The sequence below is a fragment of the Takifugu flavidus genome, chromosome 14 (assembly GCF_003711565.1).
Source record: "Takifugu flavidus isolate HTHZ2018 chromosome 14, ASM371156v2, whole genome shotgun sequence".
Taxonomy (NCBI): Eukaryota; Metazoa; Chordata; class Actinopteri; order Tetraodontiformes; family Tetraodontidae; genus Takifugu; species Takifugu flavidus.
The window spans coordinates 9,418,680-9,442,422 of NC_079533.1; the positions used below are offsets into that span (position 1 = coordinate 9,418,680).

Sequence of the window (23,743 nt, forward strand, 5' to 3'; positions counted from 1 at the left end):
AGCAGAGACAGTTCAAATTGATTTTTATTCATTGTTCAAAGGAAGACACAAAGCAGCAAGATCTGATGTAAAACCTGGTGAAGGCACTCTGTCAACAGTTTAGTTTTAACTAGGTTTCAGTCCTTTTAAACTCATCTTTCAGTACTTTTTTTGTCACAGGTGAAGCCAAATTCAACGTCATCTGTGAAGGAAGGCTGTTGTCACACGGTGCTTCGGTAGAAAATGCAGCGCAGCATTACAAAAGTATTTCTCAAAGGCATGAAAAAGTTTCCAAAAAACTAAAAACGAGGTTTTTTTATTCCATGGCGGATACATGAATTCTATGCAGCAACGAGCGAAAAAGACTGTTAATGTTGGTCGAAATGACAAATGTTCATTCAATTTAAAAAAAAAACAATTAAAGAAATATTTCTCACTAAAGTACATTCATTTTGAACTTTCAAAAATAGTGAAAATAAATTTGTCAAACACTAAATTCTAAGTATTCAAGAACAAGCAAACCGTTTTGTTTTTTTTGTTTTTTTTGTTTTTTTAATTTGTGAAGGGTTCAATCTGGAATATTGGCACACAGATGTATGGCATTCAACGTGTTTACAGAAGATTTCCTGGGATCCGAACCCACTAGATCCCAACGCTGCCGCCGCTGCCTCTCGTTGGTCCTGTTGCCAACGCTTTGCTCCCTCCCACAACTTCTTATGATACAAAAATATCCTAAGCGGCGTCAATATTTTCACCTTAAACAATTTCATCACATCGAAAAATAATCCAAATTACAAAATACACAGACTGAATTAAATACATACGCTATATGAAAAAGGGATGCATTGGCAGGTCTGCTTGGACTCGTTTTGCAAAGTGAGCCGCGATCTTCCAGTGCATTTTTTAATTAAATAAGGTGATGAAAACTGGCCGATGTGTGGTGACACAGCGCTTCAGATTAACTACAACTTTGACCTTTGCAAATTTCATGATCAGCATTTGTTGAGCACGAGGGTCCTGTGACCATGGTAACCTTGTCTGTGTTGTACTGCTTCAATCAGTACCACAAAATCTTGATGCATTCAACTATTAGACCCCCCCCCATTGAGCAGAAACAAGTAAGACTGATTTCAGTTTTACAGTTGAATGAAAACACTGATATATCGACAAAGCCGGTACATTAGATGAAGGCTAATCTAATCGTCTGAACCTCTTATAAGGAGGAAGATCATTTCATTAATTTTGTTGTCTACAGGCTTTTAAGGGACTTTTCTTTTTCTTTTTTTAGAAATGTAACAGACAGAAAAAAAATAATAAATCTGAAACTGAGCTTATTGACCACAGTGATAGGGGAGTAAATACTGTCTGATATGAGGTGAGAACAAATAAAATTTACAAAAAATAATAATACTGCCATTAATGTTTGCCGTACAGTGTCTACTACGGGGCCGTTTCACACGGTTATGAAGACTCCGGTGCATTTGGGGGAAGAAAAGAGGAACCCATGACTGGAAAATCCCAACCGTCAGCCCTTTATTTTGAAAGTGGAGATTGAAAACTAAAAACTACTTCAGGAATTCTAAAAATCCGCCCTAAAATGAGGCCTCGCCTGATGCTAAAATGCTACATAAAGCCATGAGAGGAGTGAACCAATAAAACACTTTGTCCCTTTTCAACCAGTGACTTGCCTAAATTCAAAGTTAGGAATGAACAAATGGAATTTTTTCCCGGTCTGTTAGCGTACGGCGGCATGTGCTTGTGCAACCACGTCTGGATTTATTTGGGCGCAGGTAAAAACAGCTTACGTGATGCAGGACAGCAGTCCAGGCAGAGGCCCCGGCGCCGCGGGCCCATCACATGCATTCAAACTCATCGATGCGCTGTTTGGTGTTGCCAGACCGGATCTGTCTGAGGGTCTTGTACTTGTCTCGCCCCGCTCGCACGTTCTCCGCGTGGAGGACGTCGTTCACCGTTTTCTTGCTCTCGTCCCGAGCGTTGGCCAGCTCCGAGCTCAAAACCTGGGAAGAAAACCACGTTAACTCGAAAATGAATCGGCTTCCTCTTTCCGGTCCGCTATATTTAACGTGTAGGCGTCACGTACCAGCAGGTGCTTCTGCAGGCGCTCGTTCTTCTCCGCCTCGGTCATGCGCTCCTCTTCGCTGCGGTCCTTGTAGGTGGCGGCCGACGTGAACTCGGCGCTGGCCTCGGCGCTGCTCTCGTCGTTCTCGTCGTGCTCGTTCTCGGCGTTGAGCGGCTCCTGGACGTGAGCGGCCATGACTTTGTTCTTCAGCTCCTCTTTGGTCTTCTCCAGGTCCTCCTGCACCGTGGTAGCCTGGGAGCACCAAAACAAGGATGAGGAAATACGAACTACAGTCTTCTGACCTGTAGGTGGCGCCACACAAACACTCACGGACAACGTCGATCATAATTACTCTACCAAATACAAGGAAGGTGAAAGAATAAATGCTTAGGTGACGGGGAAAAAAGGGGAATCGTGCTGTAATGACGATCATTCGATAATCCTCAACTTCGTTTAGCTAATGCTGGGATGTATGTCGCGCTGGACAAAGCTGGGGCGCAGCTGAGGGATACAGCTAACCGAGCTATGACTGGAATTCCAAAAGGGCGTTTGCCAAAAAATGCGCGAGGCGGAAGCCATCACTTAGCAGCCTCGGTCTCGCAGGAGCACAATCGGGCCTCTTGAAGCCTTGAGACAAGATTTCCTTCATTGCCACAAGTCGCATGAGTCACGTCTGCTCGTTAAAAAAAGAGAAAGCAGCTGGGCGGCGTGCTTGGGTTTTACCAAAAAAGATAGGAAGTTAGCCAGGGACTTTCACCCCTCCCCCGAAACAGGCAGGAATGTCAGTGAGTCACGGGGGAGGGGCGGCGAACAGGCAGGAATAATGGCTGACGCACACGTCAAACTCCCGGTGAGAACTCCCGAAACTGTGTAACTGCTCCTAAAATAAAATCATGAGCGTCCTGAAATGAAGACGAGATGAGTGGATGGGATCTGACCTTCTGCTGCCACTCCACTGCCTCCTCCTCCTTCTTCTTCTTGGCATCCTCCAGGAGGGAGATTTTGGAAGTCAGTTCAGCCAGCTCGGTGGCCTGACGAAGACAATCGCTCGGTTATTTGACGACAGTGACCTTCTGAACTTGGGAAACTTTGATTATGAGGTGCATTTGAAGGCTAACCAGATGTTCCTGGTTCTTCATCTGGCTCTGGGACTGTTGTAGCAGAGCCATCTTGGACTCCTCAGCACCCTTCAGTTCACTCTCCAGACGCTCGGCCTCCTCCTGAGCCCTCTTCCTTTCCAGCTCCAACTCCAGAGCCCTATGCGTTTGCTCTTCCAGCTCTGCTCACACACACACACACACACACACACAAGTTGTGTCACAACGGGTCACCACAGCGCCGTCTCACAGGCCTGAACATTCACACAACACCCACCTTGCTGGGCTTTCTTTGTCTGCTCTTCGATCTGCTTTAATCTCTCTAATAAGTCCTGTTTTTCCCTTTCAATCTTCTCCTTTTCCTTTTCTGCAACTTCCCGTTTCCTCTTCTCGTTCTCCAGCAGCGCTCTAGCGGAAGCGGAGGGAAATGGCGCGTTACATGGGCCGCACACACAGACGCGAGCGTCTTTTTTAAACCTCTCCCAGGACTCGGACCTCTCCATCTTCTTCTGGTTCTTCTCCTCTCGAGCCTGAGCCTTCATCTGCTGCACTTCAATGGTGTCCGGCTTACGGCGGCGCATGTACAGCTCGTGGTTGCCCATGCAGAGAGCCAGGATGCGTTTGTTGATGCGCAGTCTTGGCGCGTAGAACACAAAGTCCTGAAGGAAAAAGATAACGACATCATTTATTACATTTAGCCGTTTCTATAACATGTCGCCACTAAAGATACATACAGGCGCTTTCTTGTCAATTGGTTTGATGACAAACTTCTTGTCATTGAAGGAAATATTCCGGATTTCACTCCATGGAAATCCAATTTTGGGGGTCATTCTGTTGAAGACAGAAGGTTAATTATCATATATGTGTATATATATATAAAGGATATGTTTACTGATGGGAACTGAATTCATTCAGAGAACGTATTGCTGTAGATTTGGAGTCCCTTACTTGTCATTCTGTTCATAAATATTGAGCCCCAGTGCGTCCACTCCCAGCCACAGTTCTGTGCCTTTCTTGTTCTTGATGTTGAAGTAGTTGACTCCATACATCTCCAGATCCTGGGCGATCTTCAAATACTCCATCATGGATTCCTCTCTTTAGACAAATGAGATATTCCGCAGAGATTCTAGTAAAAACACTCTGAGACACAAGTAGGTCAACACCCTGCCCTTCCCAGAGCACAGACATCTGACCCGCCATGGACTCGCTGGGGAAAAGCTCTGTTTATCTTCATTATTGCTCATTTCTTTGGCTTTGCTGGACAAAGACGTGGTTACCTCATCATGCCCTTGTGTTCTTCATGCCACACCTGAATCCTCTCCTCCCACTGGTCCTTGTTGAGTTTGTGCTGGTCCAGGACTCTGATATCACACAAATCAGGTTGTCAAAAGTCATCCACAGAAACGGATATGGACTTGAAGAGTGTGTGTCTGTGTGTGTGTGTGTGCGTGTGTGCGATTAAGGCTGTTTTACCTCTGAGGGAGCAGCTGTTCACTGGACAGATAGCCTGGCGTGTGGACTTCCTTGTTGTAATCACCATACTTGGCCTGCACTGCATAGGAGGCCAGCAGGACGGCTGTCTCCGGAGGACAATAGATGTCATCATTTAAGATGGCCTCCTTCACCTGCAGGAAGAACAGCCGCTGTGTGGCATCCTGGATCAACTCCTCTGACACATCCTCAGGGAAGAACTTGGCACGGAACTTGAATAGCAGCGGGCTTTCCTTCCTCACATCCTGGGCTGTCACCTAAAATAAACCATGAATCGGGTGAACGGGGCAGCTTAGACTCCCCGAAGGAAACTGGCAGCTGAGCAACTCACCTTCTTGTTGAGCTTGAGCCATGTGGAGAAACCCTTTGTATCCTGGTACTGGAGTCCAAAATACCAAACCTCCCGCAGCCCAATGGTCTTAACAACCTTCAAAAATAGAAGCGGGAGGACTTGTGGTCACTTCTCACCAACTCACAATTCCCTCCCTTCTTACTATGACTGCAAACCAGCGATGAGAGGCTGGAAGTCATTCCTACCTGGTCAAAGAGCTGTTTTCCCGTTGTGTTGGGCTGAATGGCGAACTCCAGTTCAGCATCCATCGTGGTGACTCTTACACTAATCTGAAAAACAGAGAAACACAGGAACACTGACATATTAAAAAAGAAACCCACAAACATAAATGAGCAGCAACAGGTTCACAGCAGCATGTGGATGTCGGTATGCGCCACGAGGTGGCGCTCTGCGCACACAGCGTCACGCAGGTTTTATAGTAAACTATGTGAGAATGCCATGCACCAGCTGGCCTGCTGAACATGCAGGAAATCAAATCAAACATTCTGACAGTGCAGAACTCAGCGTGGGTCTCAGCAGGCTGCAGCAGGAAGTAACCACATCCTCTGGCGACTGGGCCTCGTGAGGGTCTCGAAAGAGTCACCGACATCCTGTCATGGATCAACCGTCAGTTCTGTCTGCTGCAACAGGAGCCGGCCGTCTTAAGAAGGATCCTGCACTCTGAGTCCAATAACATGCTGATATGGAGAGTCAGAAAGGTTTATTTGACCCCAGAAGATCTCTCGCATACAGAATAAACGGATTCCGCAGTGAGAAAACTGCACATTCTTTTTTCTGTCCTCTTGTGCAGAAAAGAGCGGTCCAACGGGGAAATAACTGTGCAGGCAGAGGCCCACGCCTGCCCTCAATAACAATGGGACGCATTATTTCCCAGTTGTGGGGGCTGATTAGAGTTGCGTTCTTTCCCATTTATGTCAACAGAGCCCCATTTGCTGCTCAGGACACTTGCCCCGCGACTCACTTCCTGTCACCGCCAACAGTTAAACGCTCGGTCTGGGCTCTTCCAGACAACAGGGCCGACAATCCAGAACTTTGATGAGTTGTTTTTCTTTTGCCCTATTAGCTATGAAGTGAACATGCGGCTCATGAGGACGTCCCTGTTTGAGTTCAGAAGCTTTCATTTCCTGAGTCAGAATCATGACAGTCACACGGGAAAGGAACTAGAGTGGTGGATTTTTCTGCCTGGTTAGGGTGTGCCGCTCATGGACACTATTCAAAAACACTTAGCACACTATTATTAGCTTGTGCTCGAAAACAGCCCTGTCTGGCCCACGTGTCATGTTTCCATGACTAATTCACAACCGTTACGATCGCAATGAAGCTGTGCTCCAGAAGAAAAGCTTAAAAAGGGCATATGGAAAGACTTGTTGGGGGGTTGGTTCTTTTTAAAAACCCTGTTTGTTAAGTGAAACATGAAAAACCTCTTTCTTAAAGTTGATCTGTCCTGATTTATCCACAACAGCCCAGGGACGGTCGTGTCTCATCTGCACCACCCCAAAGTCAAGCAAGGCGCCGATACTAAAAGTAGCACAAAGAGACAATGACCGTGCAAATGTTGCCCGACCTCAAAGGTGGAAGTGCGAGAGGAGAGGTGCCGCCTCAGAAGCAACAGCCCAGATCGCAGGAGTCAACAATGAGTTTGCAGTCGCCAACACCCACCAGACAACTTGAATATTATGGTATCTGCCACTGGTTAAGGCTTTTAATTAATCTGTGATTAGGAGAAAATGGATTCACTTAAACGCAAATCATTAAAGTCCGATTCTGTGGTGATAAAATCCCATCGCCAGCCCTCCGCTGGGAGCCAGCCGTGGGGTCGGGACAACTTCTAATCTCTTTATCCTGTCTATTAATTGGGTCTTTCTTCAGAGGAAACCACATAACCGGGAGACAGGAAAGAGTGGACGGTTGCCGGAGGGCCAGTGAGACCTTTTTATATGAAGCCCATTCAACTGTTGGAGCGCAGGTTTAATCTAATGTAGGCGAGCCAAAACCTGAGCAGGTCAGCAGGGTATTAACCTGGAGAATCTTTTAGAGAAGGTTCCTCTACGGTTCCTCACCAGCTAAACACAACACTTGATCATAAGATCCCTTCAATGTCCGCTTAGCTAACGCCGGGACATGATATTCATCACGAGTTACGGTACGACTCAGCTGGAATTCACTGAAACTTTGGCCAAATCTCAACACTTTTGACACAATCACGGCGGTTTTATGGCTAGTTTAGGACTCACCGATGAAGGCAGACACACACACGCACTAATAATGAGCACAAAACTTACTCAGGAGAGTTAAACGTCCTCAAAGCCTAATGAGCGAGGACATCGAAGCAGCGATTTGGAGAGAAACTGCAGAGGTTTCGCTGATGTTTTGTCCAGCAGCTCGGCGTCCACACACTGCTAATCTGCTCTGCTATGTGCACTACAGACCCAGCTAATCCTCTGCTCCAATGCCTCCACGTCTTTCCATGTACCATTTCGGCACAGTGACACTCGTTAAAGATTCTCCACGCGGGAGAAGGGCAACCTGTGCTCCACAACACGGGCGTAAATGGTGAGTTGTGTTTCACTTTGTCCCGTCAAAACGTGTTGATACGATCAGAGTTGATCCCAAAGTCTCAGTAATGCTGAAGCCAAAGAAATGGTTGACTCTTTGGTGCGAACTAAACCGATGAATATGTATATATTATATGTATGAAAGTAACCAGACGGAACCTAGAGACTTGGGAGGTAAAATAACTCAAATTCAAAGCAGCATCTTGGATAATGAGCTCAGACACACACACATCCGTAACTTGTTGCTCTGCTGTCGAGCGATCCAGAGAGGAACGCTGCTTCTGAGGAACACGGCAGGGGGAGGCAGGGAGGAGGAGAACAGCCAGACCGTGATGTGAAAGTCCATATAAGGCTGCGAGCGAGGAAATGAGCAGAGAGGAACTGATGTCAGGGCAGAAACCTTGAGTCACGGCGCCACTTCCTCGGGGAAGAAGAAGCACTTCCAAAAGAGGATCAAGGCAGAATTTCTGCATTCGTCTCACTGGGTTGTGCGTTTAATTCCGGGTAAACGAGTGGACCGACGTCCACGCGGATGCAGAGACGACATCGGAGCTGAGGCGTGGATGCACAGGGGGAGGAGGGTGAATCTGGATCTCCAGGCAGCCCAGAAATGAGACCGCAAGCGTGTCTCCTCGCCGCTATCGCCACCGCTGATCGCTAGCAGCAGCGCGGAGGGATGAGGGATGCCTCTTTGGAGCTTCCCGCGTTGCTCCTTAATTTAGTGCGTTGGCAGCGTATGAAAGGCTTCTCATTAACGAAGAAAAGCCTCATTGTCTGACGCAGCCCCATTTAGCGCCCCTGTTTATTTTGAGAGCGTCCCGCTGCTTCCTCCCGGCCCGCTCCGTCTCCAGGAAGTTTAACTCTGTACGTCCAGGCCGACGCTCCACAGCCGCGCGGGTGGATTAGGCTTCTGTCCGGGCGCCGTCCGCTCGGTCGGGGAGCACGGACGCTCTCACACGATGGCCGAAACAAAGAGATGCCCCTCGTCTCAAGAGCACAGCACACACACACGCGCGTTGCTGCACAAAATAGTCCACCTCATTCTAAACGTTAGTGTGTTTGTGCACATTATAGGTGATTCTCGCCGTTTCCTTGAAATTCGTTTAAATTTTTCCAACAGGGTGAGTGAATCTCGTTGAGTTTAAAACACTTGGTGAAGTCATGAACTTAATTTATCCCCCCCCCCTCATAAATGACCAGACAGACCGTATCAATGCTACAGGAAGAGACGAGCCAGTTGACGGGTCAGAGGTCACAAGCCACATGTTATCTGAAGCATTTATAAATATGCAGTCACTTGAGAATGTTGCAAATTGTCTTCCCCCGCTGGTTCATGATGGTGGGGGGGCAGGAATGGCTAGGAAATACCACCCACAGGGTAATCTGACCTCAATCAACACAAAAAAAATCATCTAAAAGGAGATTTAAAGCTGCGCTGCCACCGATGTTTGACTGAGCCATTAAGTCACAGATGTTATTACACACATTACTGTGCTATTATGGGATGTGGTGCTACTTAAGGAACTGATGCAGCCATAAACATCTGGCTCACACCCACAATAAAACCATCTGACGGATTTATTATAATATAGGGACGCATTCATGGGAATGTAGCCTGGTTTTTTGGGATGTTTAGGCATCTTCAATAGGAGCAAACTGTGCACACACACTATTTTCCTTCATTAAAGCAGCAACGCTGAGTCAGAAGTGCTGATTGTGAATGAAGCACTTTCACTTGTGGCACCAGCCTGGTTCTTTGTTCACCAGCCGCCACCATAACGCATCCGGATGCTTCTCCCTTCAGTTTCACCCTCCCGACGCATAAAACCTCCCAATGGACAGAAGCTTGGGCAGAAAAGCGTGTCCAACCAAACCCGTCTGCCTTTTGCCGCCGTCGGCTGCAGATTTGCGGGGCGCCGCTGGCCTGCGTGACAGATGCGGAGGCCCGGGCGGGACTAGCTCGGCTGCTACCGCGGGCCGCGCAGCAGCTTCCGCCGGGCTCCGCGGGCGGGATCGCGGGGTATCCGTGCGTGTGGAGGAGGGGGATTCACGCAGAATCTGAGCGGCGGCCGGGATCTGATAAGCGGCCAGAAAGGCTGCGCCAACGGCGCCACTGATGGCACTGATTTTCATGAGAAAGGGAGCGGGAGCGCGCACACGCACGCACAGCTAACGGAAAGTACCCCATTGATTCCCCGGCGGAGTTTTCAAGCACGTATTAGTTTTTAAAACGCGTTCGAAACGTTATATCCACCAGGGATACCTTCGAGATGACCCCCGTCGTCTCACGGCGAGTCCGGAAAAGGGGGGTTTAAAAAGGTTGAACAGAAAGACAGGCAGCGGTTAAAGCAGCAGATTTGACTGGATATTGCGAAAGCGGCTATCGTTCTTACCGTTTTCGGCATCTTGGCTGTCGTTCGTGTCCGCTGGAGCCTTTTTGTTTGTTAAAAAACCTTCTTAGATCAGAGTAGTTAGCGAGAGGAAACTTTTTTCCATCAGAATAACGGCGCCAGTCAACCCGCTTCCTGTGCCGCGGAAGGATACCGTACTTTACGCTTGAGCACAAAGAAAAGAGAATTTCAACCTTTACGCGCACAAAACTGTCTTCGGTCTTTGTTTGGTTTTCAGTAAAAAATGGCCCGAAGCTTGATTTCCTGCTAACGGTACCCCCGACTGTAAAAACCACACCCAGGCTGATGACAGTACAGCAGCCAGCCAGACTGAAAAAAGAAGCTTCTGGGTAGCAGACTCCGCCTGCCGCATCACCGCCATCATCATCGTCATCGTCATGGCTGCAGCCCTAAGACTCAACAATGAGTGAAAACTAGTTTGAATATAACCTGGCGATAAAGTCAAACTGATGACTTTGTATTCAGTCTTAATATTTTCCCTATATTTAAATACCTCTCCTCTCCACCTGTGAAATGTTCCCTGCGCCGCCAGGACCCCCACGCATGAGGGACCCTCCCCATGTTTGACAGAGGAACAAGTGTTCTGGTGGCTAAATCCGGTGCCTTGATTGAGATGCAGAAAGGTCATCTTCATGCAGGTGACATTTGAACGGTGCTCCACAACTCCAGGTTCTGCCCAGTTTTTCTGGAGGGTGTTTGGAGTCAAACGGAGGACTTATAGGAGCAGTTCTCCCTGATCATTCTCTTGACCTTCTCTTGACCTTCTCTTGACCGGTGCCCTTCCTAAACCCCCCTACAAACTGAATAAATGGGTCTCAGTGTTATTATTTTAGAGCCTTCTCATGATTTAATATTTCGGAACCTTGCTGTTTATTCCAAACTGAGGAGCAAAAGAAGGGCAAATTAGCACGAGGGGCAGAGGTGTTCTCACAAACACATTTCCTTCGCAGCGGTTACACGTTCTCACCTCAGTTTCCCTTCAGCCCTGCAGAGAGCTTCTGCTGCTCTGTGGTCAAATGTGCTTTATGGTTTTGCTTCAGAGACGAGAGGGGCTTCAACTCTTTGGTGCATATCTAAAAATCTAAAATCTACGGATATGTGTGATGCAAAATAAAGCAACGAGCAGAAAAAACCCATAAAGAGAGGCTTTAGTTTTCCCCAAAAAGGTCACTACAGCTGTTGATTCATTCTTCTCTCTCAGGACAGGATGACCCCCTGCGGCCTCCACTCCAGGAACGAGCTGCTTACTGCAGCTGGATAAACGGCAACATGGGGTGCAATTCTTTAAAATTCAGGGTTAGTACTGTGTAATCATGATTAAAGGTTCGACCAGTAATTTTCCACTTAACCTTTTGGATAAAATATTTCTGGATTAAACTCCTGTTTGGAATCCACTCATATGTATATTGTTTTAGGATTGGGTCTTTTTTTTAAAAAAATTCTCAAGCTGAAATATCATATATTTTAAGAAAAATACGTTATTGGCGCAAAGGGCACTGCAGTAAGAGAGGGAAAAAAGAAATTAAGTGTGTTTGAAGGACAAAAGGGTTTCAGCTATGACAACATTTGTCCAACAGGGGGCACCAACGTACTGGGAAACCCGACTGACCCCCCTCGATAATAAAAACATGGCCTCGTCCGTTTGGAGGTCCGATTCTTCATAAACCAACACATAACTGTAATAACTTATGTGCTATTAATTCATTCAGTAGAGATCTTAAAGTAACCACGGATATAACAAGAAGGGCGCAGTTTCCTGTAATATCGTTTCGTTAAAAATTACCCAGTGAGGTCAAAAGGTTTTCACAGCAGTTGAAACATTGTTGTGGGTTGATGCGAAATTTAAGATTTTTGTATTACTTTGCAAATGTGCAGGTTAACTCACCTGGACTTTGGGGGATGTCCTGAGATTCTTCTTTGGATGGACACAGTTGGTGGACAGACGTCATCAGGTCTCTCCAGAGGTAAGACTTCAAGGTCCTTCAACCAGTGCTGCATCATCTTGGCTGTGAGTTTGGGGCCCTGAAGATTCTGAATCAGGTTTTTATGAAGCACTTTGGTCCATTTAGCTCAACCCTGACCACTCTTCCTGTCCCTTCATTGTAAACAGATCAAACACAGCTCAAACTGGTGTTATTATTGTTCTTTATTCATGGAGAGAAACACATTTTGTCATTAAGACTTACATTTTGTTTGAGCCAACAGACCCAAATAGTCTATTTTAAGTTCATATTTTTTTTTGTATTTACTCTATAAAAGCAATACTTTCCAGTCAGTGTGAATCACAATACTGCAGATTACCACAACACGTTTGTTTTTTTTTCTTTAAACATTTGTAGACTCAAGTGTTTCACTCAGACCTCCGCTGCTTCAGAAATGTGACAACCTGTGTGTTTAAACTCAAAATAATAATCAAAAACAAAAAAAAAACCCAAATAAATAAAAGAATGTGATCTGAAACGTGCGAGTTGACCTGAGTGTTCACTTCGTAGGTGTACAGTCATGCTCCAAATCTTCAACAGCAACGGTTCAATTTGTCAAAGGCTGCAGAAACTGCATAACATCCAGAAAGAGAGGGGGGGGGGGTCTAAATAATTGAACCAGGCGTGTAATATGTGCACATCAAAATCACTTTGGTCTCGTTCTTAAACACCCGACGCTGAACGGCACCGACAATAGTCTAACATGGGAGGAACAGCGCCAGTCTAAATGCCACCCGGTGCTCGTTTTACACAACAGGGAACCCAAAACAACGGAATTACACTTGAAGGATCATTAAATATCAGAGCAAGTCACAACTGTTCACAGACAGGGCTCGTCAGCAAATTGACAGGAGAAGACACAAGTCACGTCTGCGTCACGACGGCGCCGCCGCCAAACGCAACTCCGCCGCCAAAGCCTGAAGGTCAGGATCATTCTTACGTCCGGGGAGGCAGAAGGTTTGCGTTTGGCGGCTTTTGTCACTTTACAGTTTACATCGTGTGATAAAAATGTATAAACGTCCCCTGAAATATAAACTCCATGTGTCGTATCACAAGAAATCATATCTGACAAAGTCACCCAAGAATAACTTTGGCATGTTTTATTAGGCAAAATATATTCAAAAATATTGAGCTTCCCATTAAAATAGCATAAAGTGGACATTTTCTTCTGGGGGGGAGATGCACTGAACCGAGGTGCACTGGATGCAACACACAATCAAGGATCTGAACAAGTGAAGCTTCCCCCATTTACAAATTCTTTTTATTTACACGCAGTTTTATTTACATCGAGGACATGACACTTACTGCTGTACACAGGGTATCTGTGCACGTTTAAGTGGCACATAAATGTCCCTGTAAGGTCACTACTGTACCCAGTAAGAGTTGGTACATACCAGTGGGCTACTCCCAGTGACACACAGTGTCACAAACATTATGGACTTTAAATTCCCCACCCTTTTTTTTTTTTTTAATTTTATTTTAAATAAAACTATTTTTATACACTTCATATTTTGATACATTCAAGGTATAGATACAATTTGTATCAACAAGCAAAAGTCAATTCTGGACATTTGTGGCTTAGCTGTTTGCGGCACTTTGGCAGGAAAGGCGGCGACTGAACCGCCGCTCTGGCCTTCCGTGGAACCTTTGAGCAAAACTGAAACTTCTGCCTCAGGACGTGTTTTTGTGTCAACGTCGACGGATTTACTGGCCTGGAATCGGCCTGTTGCCCAGCGAACACGCCAGCTTCCCTGAACCTTCCATTTCCTCTTCAGACTAAAGCGAATCATTGTAATAATTGTGTGTATTCAAGTTCCTGTCATGAATTTACGTCCACACGGCGGATGGCAGCTTGATTTCTGGCCTAGACAACTGTCATGAACTCTGGCTGCCTCTACCAGCGTTCCCAGGAAAGACGGAGGTCCCGAGGGCAACACGCCGTTCCAGCGCTTCCAAACGAGGAGAGAAGCCGCTCTCAAGTACCAGTTGTCCCATTTGATTAGGTGGCTCCGAATCGCCGCCCGCGATCTGGCGCGTTCTTTCCCAATTGAGCCGTCTCAAGGTAAAAACGTCGGCGCACAAACGTTGAGCCAAATGCCAGAAACAACCTTGACAGCAGCCTTGCAATCTGATTGTTTCACATGAAGAAACATTTAGGCAGTTTGTTTCACCTTCTCATGAACAGACGGACGGCCTCAAGTGGCCTCGTCCTTTTTCATGAAAAAACAAAGTCGGCAACGCCCAAAATTCATTTGGGCCCCCCCCCTTCACCCGAAAAAAAGCATTCTGATGTTTTTTGTTGTTTTGTTTTTTTTAAACTTCATGTCCTATACAACAGTTACACCCAAACAGGATAAGGAGAATCTTTAAAAGCACCACCACCAAAAAAATAAAATAATCAAGCTCTCGTTTCGCCTTTAAGTCACGCCGCCGCTCCGTTGAGATCGTTTTGTCTTTCCATTTTCACGCATAAACTATGTTAACACCAACAGACAATAAATAGTAGTGGTAACGTCTTCTCCTTCACATGCTCATGGCGCTAAATGTTAAAGCTCAACCATGCAAACTGACAACGGGCCCAGAAATACCACATCTGAGCCTGGAAAAAGTGGTTTTCCCCTTTAAAGGCAGTCAAAACTTGCTCTCGCCACTGCTGTTAAAATAAGACGGGCAAATAACCACAATCTGTATCTGTGCAAACCCCCATGGGGCCGCTGCTCTAGAAGCAGTCATATATATATATGTATGTAAATATATCTCATGTGGCCCCAGGATGTATACGTTTAAATCTGCTCATTGTCCTTTAAGTAGCTGTTCATGCTCAAATTCTGACTGATGTCATCAGTCTAAAGCAGAATCCCGTGAAACCCCCCAGCAGCCCCTTTTCCTCTCATCTCAAGGTGCATAACAATAATATACATTAAAAAGTACAAGGTTTTGCAACGCCGACTCTCTCTTCAACAATGCAAAACTTTTAGTTACTACATGTTTCATGTAGGCTTTTCCACAAAATATATCTCTCACGGACTCAGACCAGTAACTGCTGGTTATTGGCAGAGTGCAACTGGAAATAAAAAAAGAATTGAAAGCATCCTGAGAGCAATGCGCTGCAAGGCACAGCCAAACCTTTCTGTGATCCCAGCTGCATGTGTGTGTGCGCGTGTGTGTGTGTGCTATACAATAGTAGTTCAGCAATTCAGCCTTGCTTTAAAAAAACAATAGAATAATCGGAATCCTCCAGTACTTCTGCTTGTTCCTCAGGCCCAGCCTTCTGCCAGTTAAAGCGGATCCTCTCCCTGTTCATTGTCTGACAAATGCAACAATTTAAATTCTCTCTGTTGAGGAACTTGTGCAAACACTTTAACCGCGGTGCTAAAACGGCGCTCGGACTGTGGCTAACATTCACTTCTCCTACGTCTCATGCACACGCGCAAATGAAATCAGGCCAGAGACGAGGTTAAGGCATTAGACAACTTGTTTCAATGGGTCGCAGCTGTGTCATTACTTTACATTAAATACGACACTTTAATTAGTTCTGGTTGAGTTTTGCCTCAGGAATTAAAAGTGGCATAAATCTTGAATGATCTCTTAGCTGATATCGTCTCTGTCTTGGGCCTTCAGAGAACTGGCATGACTTAAGTGCACGTACCGCTGGGTTCTGAATTCAAAATCAACCTGCTCCTTAAAAGTCCACAGCTCAGCCAGAACCTCGCAGGAGTCCCCTGGAGCTTCTGCTCCAAACAAAGATACTTTCACAATAAAAAGATCAGCACGACAAATCAGACAGGTATATATAAATAGGCAAATACTGGACAGAGGGTCCAATAAAAACCAGAAAGGTAACTGCACGAGTACACCACAGTACGTGATCCAAACACAGACGTTACTCTCTAGTATAGTCCAAACCTTCCTGGGAACTAAAATGTCATGGAGAATTGCCACACTCTAGAAATTGTGTCTTTTTTGGCATTATTTAGCAGCTTATAAATGACTGAAATAATGGCTTTTGCGTGACCGTATGTACATAGATATGTGTACGTGAAAGTCAGGACTGGTTTCGACTCGCTTTGCACGCCGTCAGATTCTACCAAAATAGTAGCTTTTTTTTTTTTTTAAAGTGAGGTTGAGAAAATATATCTTTTTAGATACTGATACATAGTGCTTTACATTTGAAAATAGGAGGTTTCAGTGATAAGACTTTCATTGAAACCGATCAGACAATGACTTAAGCGTGAGGTCATTCAGATATAAGGCCATTAAATGTCTTAGTTCATGCTGTGAGGTATGTATCATTGACATAAATAAAGATGGACAATGCATGTCCGATTCTTCCCTCTGTACAAAAATAAGCCCAAATGTCCATTTTATGAGTGCTGCCATGTCATGCTGGTGATATTATTGGTAGCCAGCATCTGTGCAGTACTGACTGGGTGGTGGAGCAACAGTATTCTCGCTCGTGCGACCGCATGTGTGTCGCTCAGAATCGATCAGAAAAAAAAACAAAAAACACTGAAGCGCGCCGCGAATCATAACGGCTTCTTTCGAATTGAGGAACCCGAGAGGAGTTCTTCCTCTTGGGTTTGGCCAGTATCACCCTGCAGTATTAACTGTGCAACACGCCGCCACCACCACCGGGACTGGGAGGTTCTGATTCCCTTCAGGAGAGTTCTCATGTTGTCCATCTTTATATACAGTCAATGTTTATGCATCTACCTCCACTTGGATTCGTCTTCAAATAAATGCACGAGAAAAGTTACGACAGTTATTTACAGAAGAGGCAGACCTTGAAACAGACCGTTTAGATGCCTTCCATAACACCTTCAGAGCCAGAAAACGTTCATCAAACGGCTGCGGAATTAGAAAGAACCCCACCTCCACCTGGTCCCTGCACCCACCAGCAGGGACGCGTTTTAACTTCTCAGATTATGGCTGAATTCAGGTTGGACTGCTAATTTTTCCTTTAGAATTATATCGTAAATCAGTTTAACGATGTTTCATCAAATGAGGTGAACCACCGCTCCCGTCAAAATCTGATCGTTGCCACTTTCAGTCGTTGGTAATTGGACGGAGGTCATTACTTTTTAGTGATGTGCTGGATTTGGGAGGGCCGAGGGGCTCTGAGCAGAAACCAACCTGTTATGTAACCTTTACTGCTGCCTATATACAGTATTTCCTATTGTTGTAAGTCCCAATATGTGGAGAAATGACCTGCTTGGCTGAGGCCTGCGCTCTCCAAGTGCTTTTTAGTTTATACTGCATCTTTACAAGTTTCCTACTGATAAATTAAAAAAAAAAAAAAAAAACTCCTGAGGGCAAATGTTGCACAGTAAAGCAACGTTAAACAAGTGCCTGTCTTTGCAAACAGAATCCGTACTCTCCTTCCCCGAACCTCTTCTGAATCTTTAACAAGTGGCGCTGCTCAATGGCACGACCTCAGTTTGGTGACAATGACGGCAGCCAGCTGTTGGGGGTCCGTCAAATGAGGGTTCTTCTCCATTACCGAGTGGACTACGTAAGCGGGAAAGATATTACAAAGGTTCCGATATGTTTGGTACTGGTGGTCCGGGATGGCGTGCCGCTCCTGGTGCTCACCTGCAGACGGGACCTCCCATAGCGAGCTCCAGATCTGCTCCATCTTTTCTGGCATGCTGCGGACCATCACCCGCTCGCAGCACGGCATCAGGCTGTTGCTGAGTGGATATGAGTGATATTCGAGGGACTCGGTGCCGCAGGGCAGAGGGTCCCAGCTCGCATGCTGCTCGCGACACAGTGGAGGACGCCTCTGTCTCATTGGATTGCTGTCGTACAGCCTTGAATCCGATATGCTATCCATGCGCGTCATGCCGAGAGAGCGCGTCGGTTGTGAGGACAGAGGCGGGAGGACATTTTGGGTTAGAGGATAGTCCCCAGGGCAGCTCGACCTCGCCCCTACCGCAACGTGCTGGATGCGTGGCGCCAAATGAGACCCGGGCTGCTTATGGGGAGCCTGCTTGGGTTCTTCCGGTCCGTAGCTCTGCACCCTGGACAGCGGTTCGTGACGAAAGCCGTGCGAGAAACTCTGCATCCTGCCTTGCGGCTGCTGCTGCCCTTTCATGCTGTCCTCTAAGCTACCCTCCACGGAGCTCGGGTACATGTCCCCGTAAGAGGAGAAAGAGTCACTGTTGGAATGGCTGAGGCAGGACTCGGTACAGTGACTGGGGTTTCTCTGGTAGACGCCATGCTCGTGCTCCACGCTACAGAAACTGTCTACGTTGTGCATGCTGCTCATGCTCATGTTGGAAAAATCACTGTGCAGTGAGTAATATCCATGGTCACTGATGGAGTCATACTTTGGGAATTGTTCACTGTAAGTAACAGAGGCGCCGTGACTGTTCGTAACTAAAATGGGAGGATAGTGCACGCTCGACATGTGCTCCAGAGAGCTCAGGGAACTGTGAGCGAACTGCAGGGAACCCGGCAACGGACTGCTGGCTGAGCGTGTGTTCAGAGCTCCGGCTGCGTGGCTCTTGGCGGGCTGCATGGTGGGCACGCTGAGAGCAGACACGAGGGAAGGCACCGAGTTGGCCTCAGACTTCCTGGCGACCGACAGCGCCTCTGGGGGCTCGCAGGCCACCGAGCGAATACTGGGGTCGGACTGGCGTTTGGGCGCCACGCGCTTGGCCTCAGAATTGCTGTCCCCCTTTATAGTTACCGGACCAGTGCCGCATTTAGCCAGAGCCCCTTCGCTCATGGTCTTGACGGCAGAGAGTTTGGCGAAAGCCCGAAGTTCATCCGCCACAGAGCGCAGAGGCTGGTTGATGCGCTCTGGGTGATAGTACTTGCACTTATGTCCATATGTGCACTTTTTCCCTTGTTTGAAGACAGAACAAATCGGTTTCAACAGACTGACGTAATAAAGACAGGGTTTGGTCGAATCTGGGGAGGAAGCTTACCGTAAGGACAAGGCTGCTTTTTGTGCTCTGGAACAACAGGACGCTTGCGGAGAAAGTTTTCCAAGCTTGGGCCGTGTCTTCCCAGGGGATCGTCGGGTGGCATAAACCTGTTGGCAGTGATTTTATCGCATAAACATTGCAGGGAATGAGAGGCTGCGTGCACGTCTACGGAAAGGCGGAAAGGAAAGCTTCACGGCTGCTTACTTGTCATTGACAAAGGAGTACATTAGCAGACGCTCTTCTATGAACTTCTTCCACTCTGGTTTCTCATTTTGCAAGTCTCTGTAGTTGTCATTTGACACAATAATTCCATCAGAATCATAAGCCAGCTTCACTATGAAGCGATCATCGTAGCACACCACTCTCCTGCCTTGGACTCTCCGAGAGGGAGTGAAGACCAGGATCTTCTCTTTTTCCAGCTTGCGAAGGATTTCCTGATCTAAAACAAATAACATTGAGCCTTGACGTTCCTGCATGCATTAGACTATTTGTACTGTTATTCCAACATTAGCTTAGATGTTCGTACGTCACACCTGCTACAAAATAAGGTTTGAATCAAACAACAACAAAGCAGCTTTCCTACCGGTTATGACGGCATCAGGCCTTGACTGTTCCTTTCTCCAGGCTGGGACAAACACAGTGATATCTTTATGTCCTTTCTCCAAGAACCATTCAACAGCAAGTTGGATACCACGGCAAGAGAATACCTCCTTGTTGCCATGGCTGCAATACAAAACAGCACGATAAGGCGTTATCGGAATCCAGCAACCTGGGCGGCGAACAAAGCCAACGCCCCTGAAGCAGAGAGTTGTCTTACCTCATTGCCACGTTTGAGCCATCAATAACAATAGGCCTGAGGTTATCGAAGGTATCCATGGAATCCTCCTCTACGGACACCTCCGGACTCGGGTTTTCCTTCGCGCAGGCAGACCGTGCTATATTTGCAACGGCCGCGCTGCTGCAAGGTTGGATTTCCGGTTCCACTTTGTTGCCGAGCCGCACCAGCTCAGCCAGCACGTCGTTGATGAGCGCAGCGGCGCCGAGCTTGTTGAGCACCGTCTCCACCTGTTCTCCCGAGTACCCCAGTTTTAAAGCAAACTCCATCTTGGACTGGTACTCCCTGTCGCTCGCAGTTCTGCTCCCCAGCGCGGCGCTGGCCTCATCCTCACGGAGCTCTTGAGCGGTGCTACTCTGGGAAAAACTGGGCCGGTCGAGGCACGGGGAGCGACAGAGCTGCCGGTGGGGCTTGGTGCCGGTCAGAGGCTCCTTCTTCTTCTTGCCTACCTGCAACCTCTTGCACTGCCGCTCGTCTGATTCACTTTCCGAGCTGCTTGCATCCTCAGAATCATCAGTGGCACGCTCCACCTCTCTCACATCAACGATGTCGTCCCTCCATGATTGTTTTTCCATTTTGAGCTTCTCCACCTTTGACCATGCTGTCGTCACATTCTTGACACCTCGGATTTTAATCCCATGCTTTATCACCTCCACTGCAACCAGGGAACCATACTCAGCACTGGACTTCAGCACTACCTGTTCTGCGCGTAGAGCCAAAGTGACGCAATCTTCCCAATGCAGGAAGCCAAAATTAAACGCTTATATCCTGTGAGAGAGCAGAAATAGAACAGAAAGTATTAATTAGCAACAGGCTCAAGATGAAGAAATGAAATAATCTTTCTGGCCAGTGAGAATGATTTTCTTCTGAAGTGCCAGAGGCAAATGCCCATTTTAACGTATTATACATTCATCATTATTTAGCATTGCTGGCTGCTGAACAACATTCCATGTTTCCTTTTTAATTTTGCAAGCTGTGGTGTAAATTCTAAGACTTAAAACTTCAACACGTACTGTCGACGCATGACCTTCTGCATTTCTGATAGAGAAAACGCCTAATTTTAGGAAAGCTACTTGCGTCACTTACGAAACCGCCAGTTTCTTTTTTTTTCCGCTTCTCAAGAATTCACACAAGAAACTGAAATGCATAGCAACCCCCCCCCCCACCCCAACCCCACCCCACTTGTGGTAGACCAATGTGACTCCTCCCTAATGGGAACAACGTGGGGCATCTGAGACAATCGGCCACCCAAACAAACAAGTTACCAAAACCAAGTGTTAGCAGGAAGCCAACCACATACCGGAACCTGCCTACTCATCTACACAGACCTCTACTTGCTTGGTTTTCCAAAAAAACTGGGTCTGCAGCTTTCAGAAAGCAGCAATGTAAAGTAAACTAAAGTAACGATCAGATTCAACACAAGTGCAACGGTCGGCAAACGCCACAACTCCGTAAACGTAGATTGGTCGTTATGGAGTCCTTGTTCTTATTTGCATGCAGAAAAGCACATTTGAGTCTGAAGAAGAGGTGCACGCACGCAGGTGAACCCTGAGAGATGTGGCGGGCTGTTCTTGCACCTCCAATTTGAGGATTCTTTTTTAATTAAAAGGCGATCTGCGCGATGAGTCTTTTAACGGCCGGACGTGAGCGGCCAACGTGATGAAGCGAAACGCTACAGTACAACACGTTTTCTCCCAGTCTTGCAGAGTAGAATGCAGCCAGCTTCAAGCTTGAAGAGGCGCAGCCCATGATGTGCGTTGCCTAGCAACACAGCCTTGTCATCAGCTAACTCCTTTTTACCAGTCACGACTAACACAAACACAGCTCATCATCTCTCTCCAGGCAGTCAGTAAATGCAGAACACTTAAAGCTACACTACAACTCCACAGCTAAACTCTTGAGGAAGGACATTTTCCAATAAGAGACGTTAACGTATTGATGGCAACAGCGCTGAGCATTCAAATCTAATCTGGTTGTGTAGGAGAAGGTAAAAAGCCAATAATGAATAATCAACTTCAGAAAGGTTCATTCCACGATCCAACTCTTAGCAATGAAATTAAAGAACAAGCATCACGTTATTAGACAATATGGAAGCGAAAGGTTTGATATATCGCCTGAGGGCCAGTGAACGGAAACTTTAAAACACAACAGGAAACTCCAACAAACCCAATATAACATTTTATGACAACTACCAGCACGTTTAAAAGGAGCACAGCTCCACGAATCGCTCCCTTCCTCCTCCAGATTTATTCAGGCATGTGTCTTTGCACATGCACGGGCCTGCGTAAGTCTGTTTCATAGCAACAAGTGAAGCAGGGTTCCGATGCCATCTTTTAGACCGCTGACCCCAAACACTATCTAGTATTGTGCAGCAATGATCTCGATGATGGTAAATGAAACCTGTGTGGATCACCCTGCAAGTAGATGCAATAATATCAAGATTTTGCAGCCAGCATTTAAAAACAAGCTTGTAGCTGCGACCGATGACAAATGTTTCGCAGTCTGTGCGCAAAAATAGAATCTTCTTGGACAGAGGCAATATTTAATTACAAAATGAGTCGGGGAAAAAACAGATTTACAAGATGTAGATGTTTCATTGTCGTGGAACTGTAGCAAAAAAAAACGTGAAGTCGGGATAAGTTTGAATAACTACATCTGTTACAGGAATATACCTGAATATTAAAAGCTGGTATATTGCCATTAGAGTTGATCAGCCTAAAGCAGCAAACACATAATTGTCCAAGTTGTTTTCTCAAGTTCTGGTGCTTTAGAATTTAACATAATGGGTCTGAGACAAGAGTCCAAAAAGTCAAACTACATCACAGAAAAAGGGGGAATTTTAGCGTTCGCAGAAATGTGGCAAAAACAACATGCATTCAGGTTTATCTAGGAGATAGAACCCAACACCAGTGACCGCAGATAGACAGAAGATAAACTGAATTAAGGGAAGTTGCGTTAGCTACATTTATCAGCCAGCACGACTAAATTCAATGGAAAGGTGCTTTTCGTTAGCGACAGCAGACACCGAATCAAAATAATGACCACGGAAGTGTGCATTTCGAGTAAGACTGTCACATTCCCACGACAAACGATGCACACTTTATATTCAATTCCATCCTGAGAGTAGTTGGTTTGAAACCCCAAGGCCCCAAACTGCGCTTAGCAGACATTAGCAATTTAGCCCGCTAGTCAACATCATACCTGCGTAAACTAACCTGTCTGCATCGTCTCGGCCACGGACACAAACCTCGACTAGCTCAACCCGACAAACTCATCAGAAAATCCCGGAAAGCAGTTGTCAACCGAACGGGGGAGTTTGCGACGATGCGGAGAAGCCGCCGGTCCGGCAGCTCCCCGGGCTAACGTAAGCGGGCTGGTCGCTAGTTAGCCGCAGCTGCGCTAAGCTAAGTGTGTGCTAAGAATTTGGAGCGGAACACCACCATAACTTGATCCAAAGTTGACGGTTATCCACCACCTCAGCCAGGGGTAGAAACACAACAGTTCCCCGGGACTGTCCGGGTAAAATAAATGCTGATCAGTGCTGTCGTGATTCCTGACGGTGCCCATCTCACCTTCCTGCTGTCACCCTCCTCGCCTGGAACGGCTCTGTTTTGCTGCCATTGGTGCTGTCGCAGTTAGTTCGGGGTTGCCAGATAACGCGATGGTAACGACGGATGTGCAGCCAGCTGTGGGGGGAAAACACACGGGGGGTCACGGCATCTCCATTTCTGCTCCTTCCCCCGACGTTTGATCAACGCTGCGAGGACGCTTTCGTTTTTGCTTCTAATGACAGTTCAGGAACTGTCATCCTGTCGCACTTGCAGGGAAAGCTGCCCACGGAAAAACGAGATTTCCCAGAACAGGCGCTCAAGAATCCTGCTGGGTGGAATTCCTCCTGTTCCAGGAACGGCCAAAGCACCCCGACGCATGCATGGGGAGCATTATATGAGGCAGAACTTCCAACCAAACAAAAGGGTTCCAAGCAGATGATAAAGTGACATAAAAATGGCTTTATACAACCACGCATAT

General features: G+C 46.7%; 2 protein-coding genes across 4 annotated transcripts; both read right to left on the minus strand.

Moving 5' to 3' along the window:
• Nucleotides 1–6: 6 nt before the first annotated feature.
• Nucleotides 7–10,261, minus strand: msna (moesin a). Its single transcript, XM_057054301.1, has 13 exons — nt 9,948–10,261; nt 5,185–5,268; nt 4,979–5,074; nt 4,630–4,904; nt 4,434–4,517; nt 4,105–4,251; nt 3,891–3,987; nt 3,652–3,815; nt 3,434–3,564; nt 3,178–3,338; nt 2,998–3,090; nt 2,081–2,311; nt 7–1,997 (listed from the first exon to the last, which is right to left on the minus strand). Exons 1-13 carry the CDS (start codon nt 9,957–9,959, stop codon nt 1,833–1,835), a joined length of 1,740 nt encoding a protein of 579 aa, XP_056910281.1. The 5' UTR covers nt 9,960–10,261; the 3' UTR covers nt 7–1,832.
• A 1,832-nt stretch (nt 10,262–12,093) lies between these two features.
• Nucleotides 12,094–23,555, minus strand: zc3h12b (zinc finger CCCH-type containing 12B). Of its 3 annotated transcripts, XM_057054293.1 has the most exons (7): nt 23,287–23,555; nt 19,697–20,482; nt 19,463–19,602; nt 19,084–19,318; nt 18,880–18,986; nt 17,540–18,796; nt 12,094–12,518 (listed from the first exon to the last, which is right to left on the minus strand). In XM_057054293.1, exons 2-7 carry the CDS (start codon nt 20,287–20,289, stop codon nt 12,481–12,483), a joined length of 2,370 nt encoding a protein of 789 aa, XP_056910273.1. In that variant the 5' UTR covers nt 20,290–20,482; nt 23,287–23,555; the 3' UTR covers nt 12,094–12,480. The 3 variants fall into 3 exon arrangements, with proteins under 3 accessions (XP_056910273.1, XP_056910270.1, XP_056910272.1); XM_057054290.1 differs by having other exon boundaries at nt 12,094–18,796; nt 23,287–23,554; XM_057054292.1 differs by lacking the exon at nt 23,287–23,555 and adding an exon at nt 22,930–23,262 and having other exon boundaries at nt 12,094–18,796.
• Nucleotides 23,556–23,743: the final 188 nt, after the last annotated feature.

What these genes read in the sequence shown, in the direction of transcription:
- msna (XM_057054301.1), bottom strand. An exon ending in ATTTATGAACAGAATGACAA is followed by an intron (nt 3,988 to 4,104) that starts GTAAGGGACTCC and finishes TGTCTTCAACAG; the next exon opens with AATGACCCCCAAAATTGGAT. An exon ending in CAGTGGAGTGGCAGCAGAAG is followed by an intron (nt 2,312 to 2,997) that starts GTCAGATCCCAT and finishes TGGTGCTCCCAG; the next exon opens with GCTACCACGGTGCAGGAGGA.
- zc3h12b (XM_057054290.1), bottom strand. Translation starts at nt 20,289, where the DNA reads ATGGAAAAACAATCATGGAGGGACGACATCGTTGATGTGAGAGAGGTG. An exon ending in GCCTGATGCCGTCATAACCG is followed by an intron (nt 19,319 to 19,462) that starts GTAGGAAAGCTG and finishes TATTTGTTTTAG; the next exon opens with ATCAGGAAATCCTTCGCAAG. An exon ending in AAAGCAGCCTTGTCCTTACG is followed by an intron (nt 18,797 to 18,879) that starts GTAAGCTTCCTC and finishes TCTTCAAACAAG; the next exon opens with GGAAAAAGTGCACATATGGA.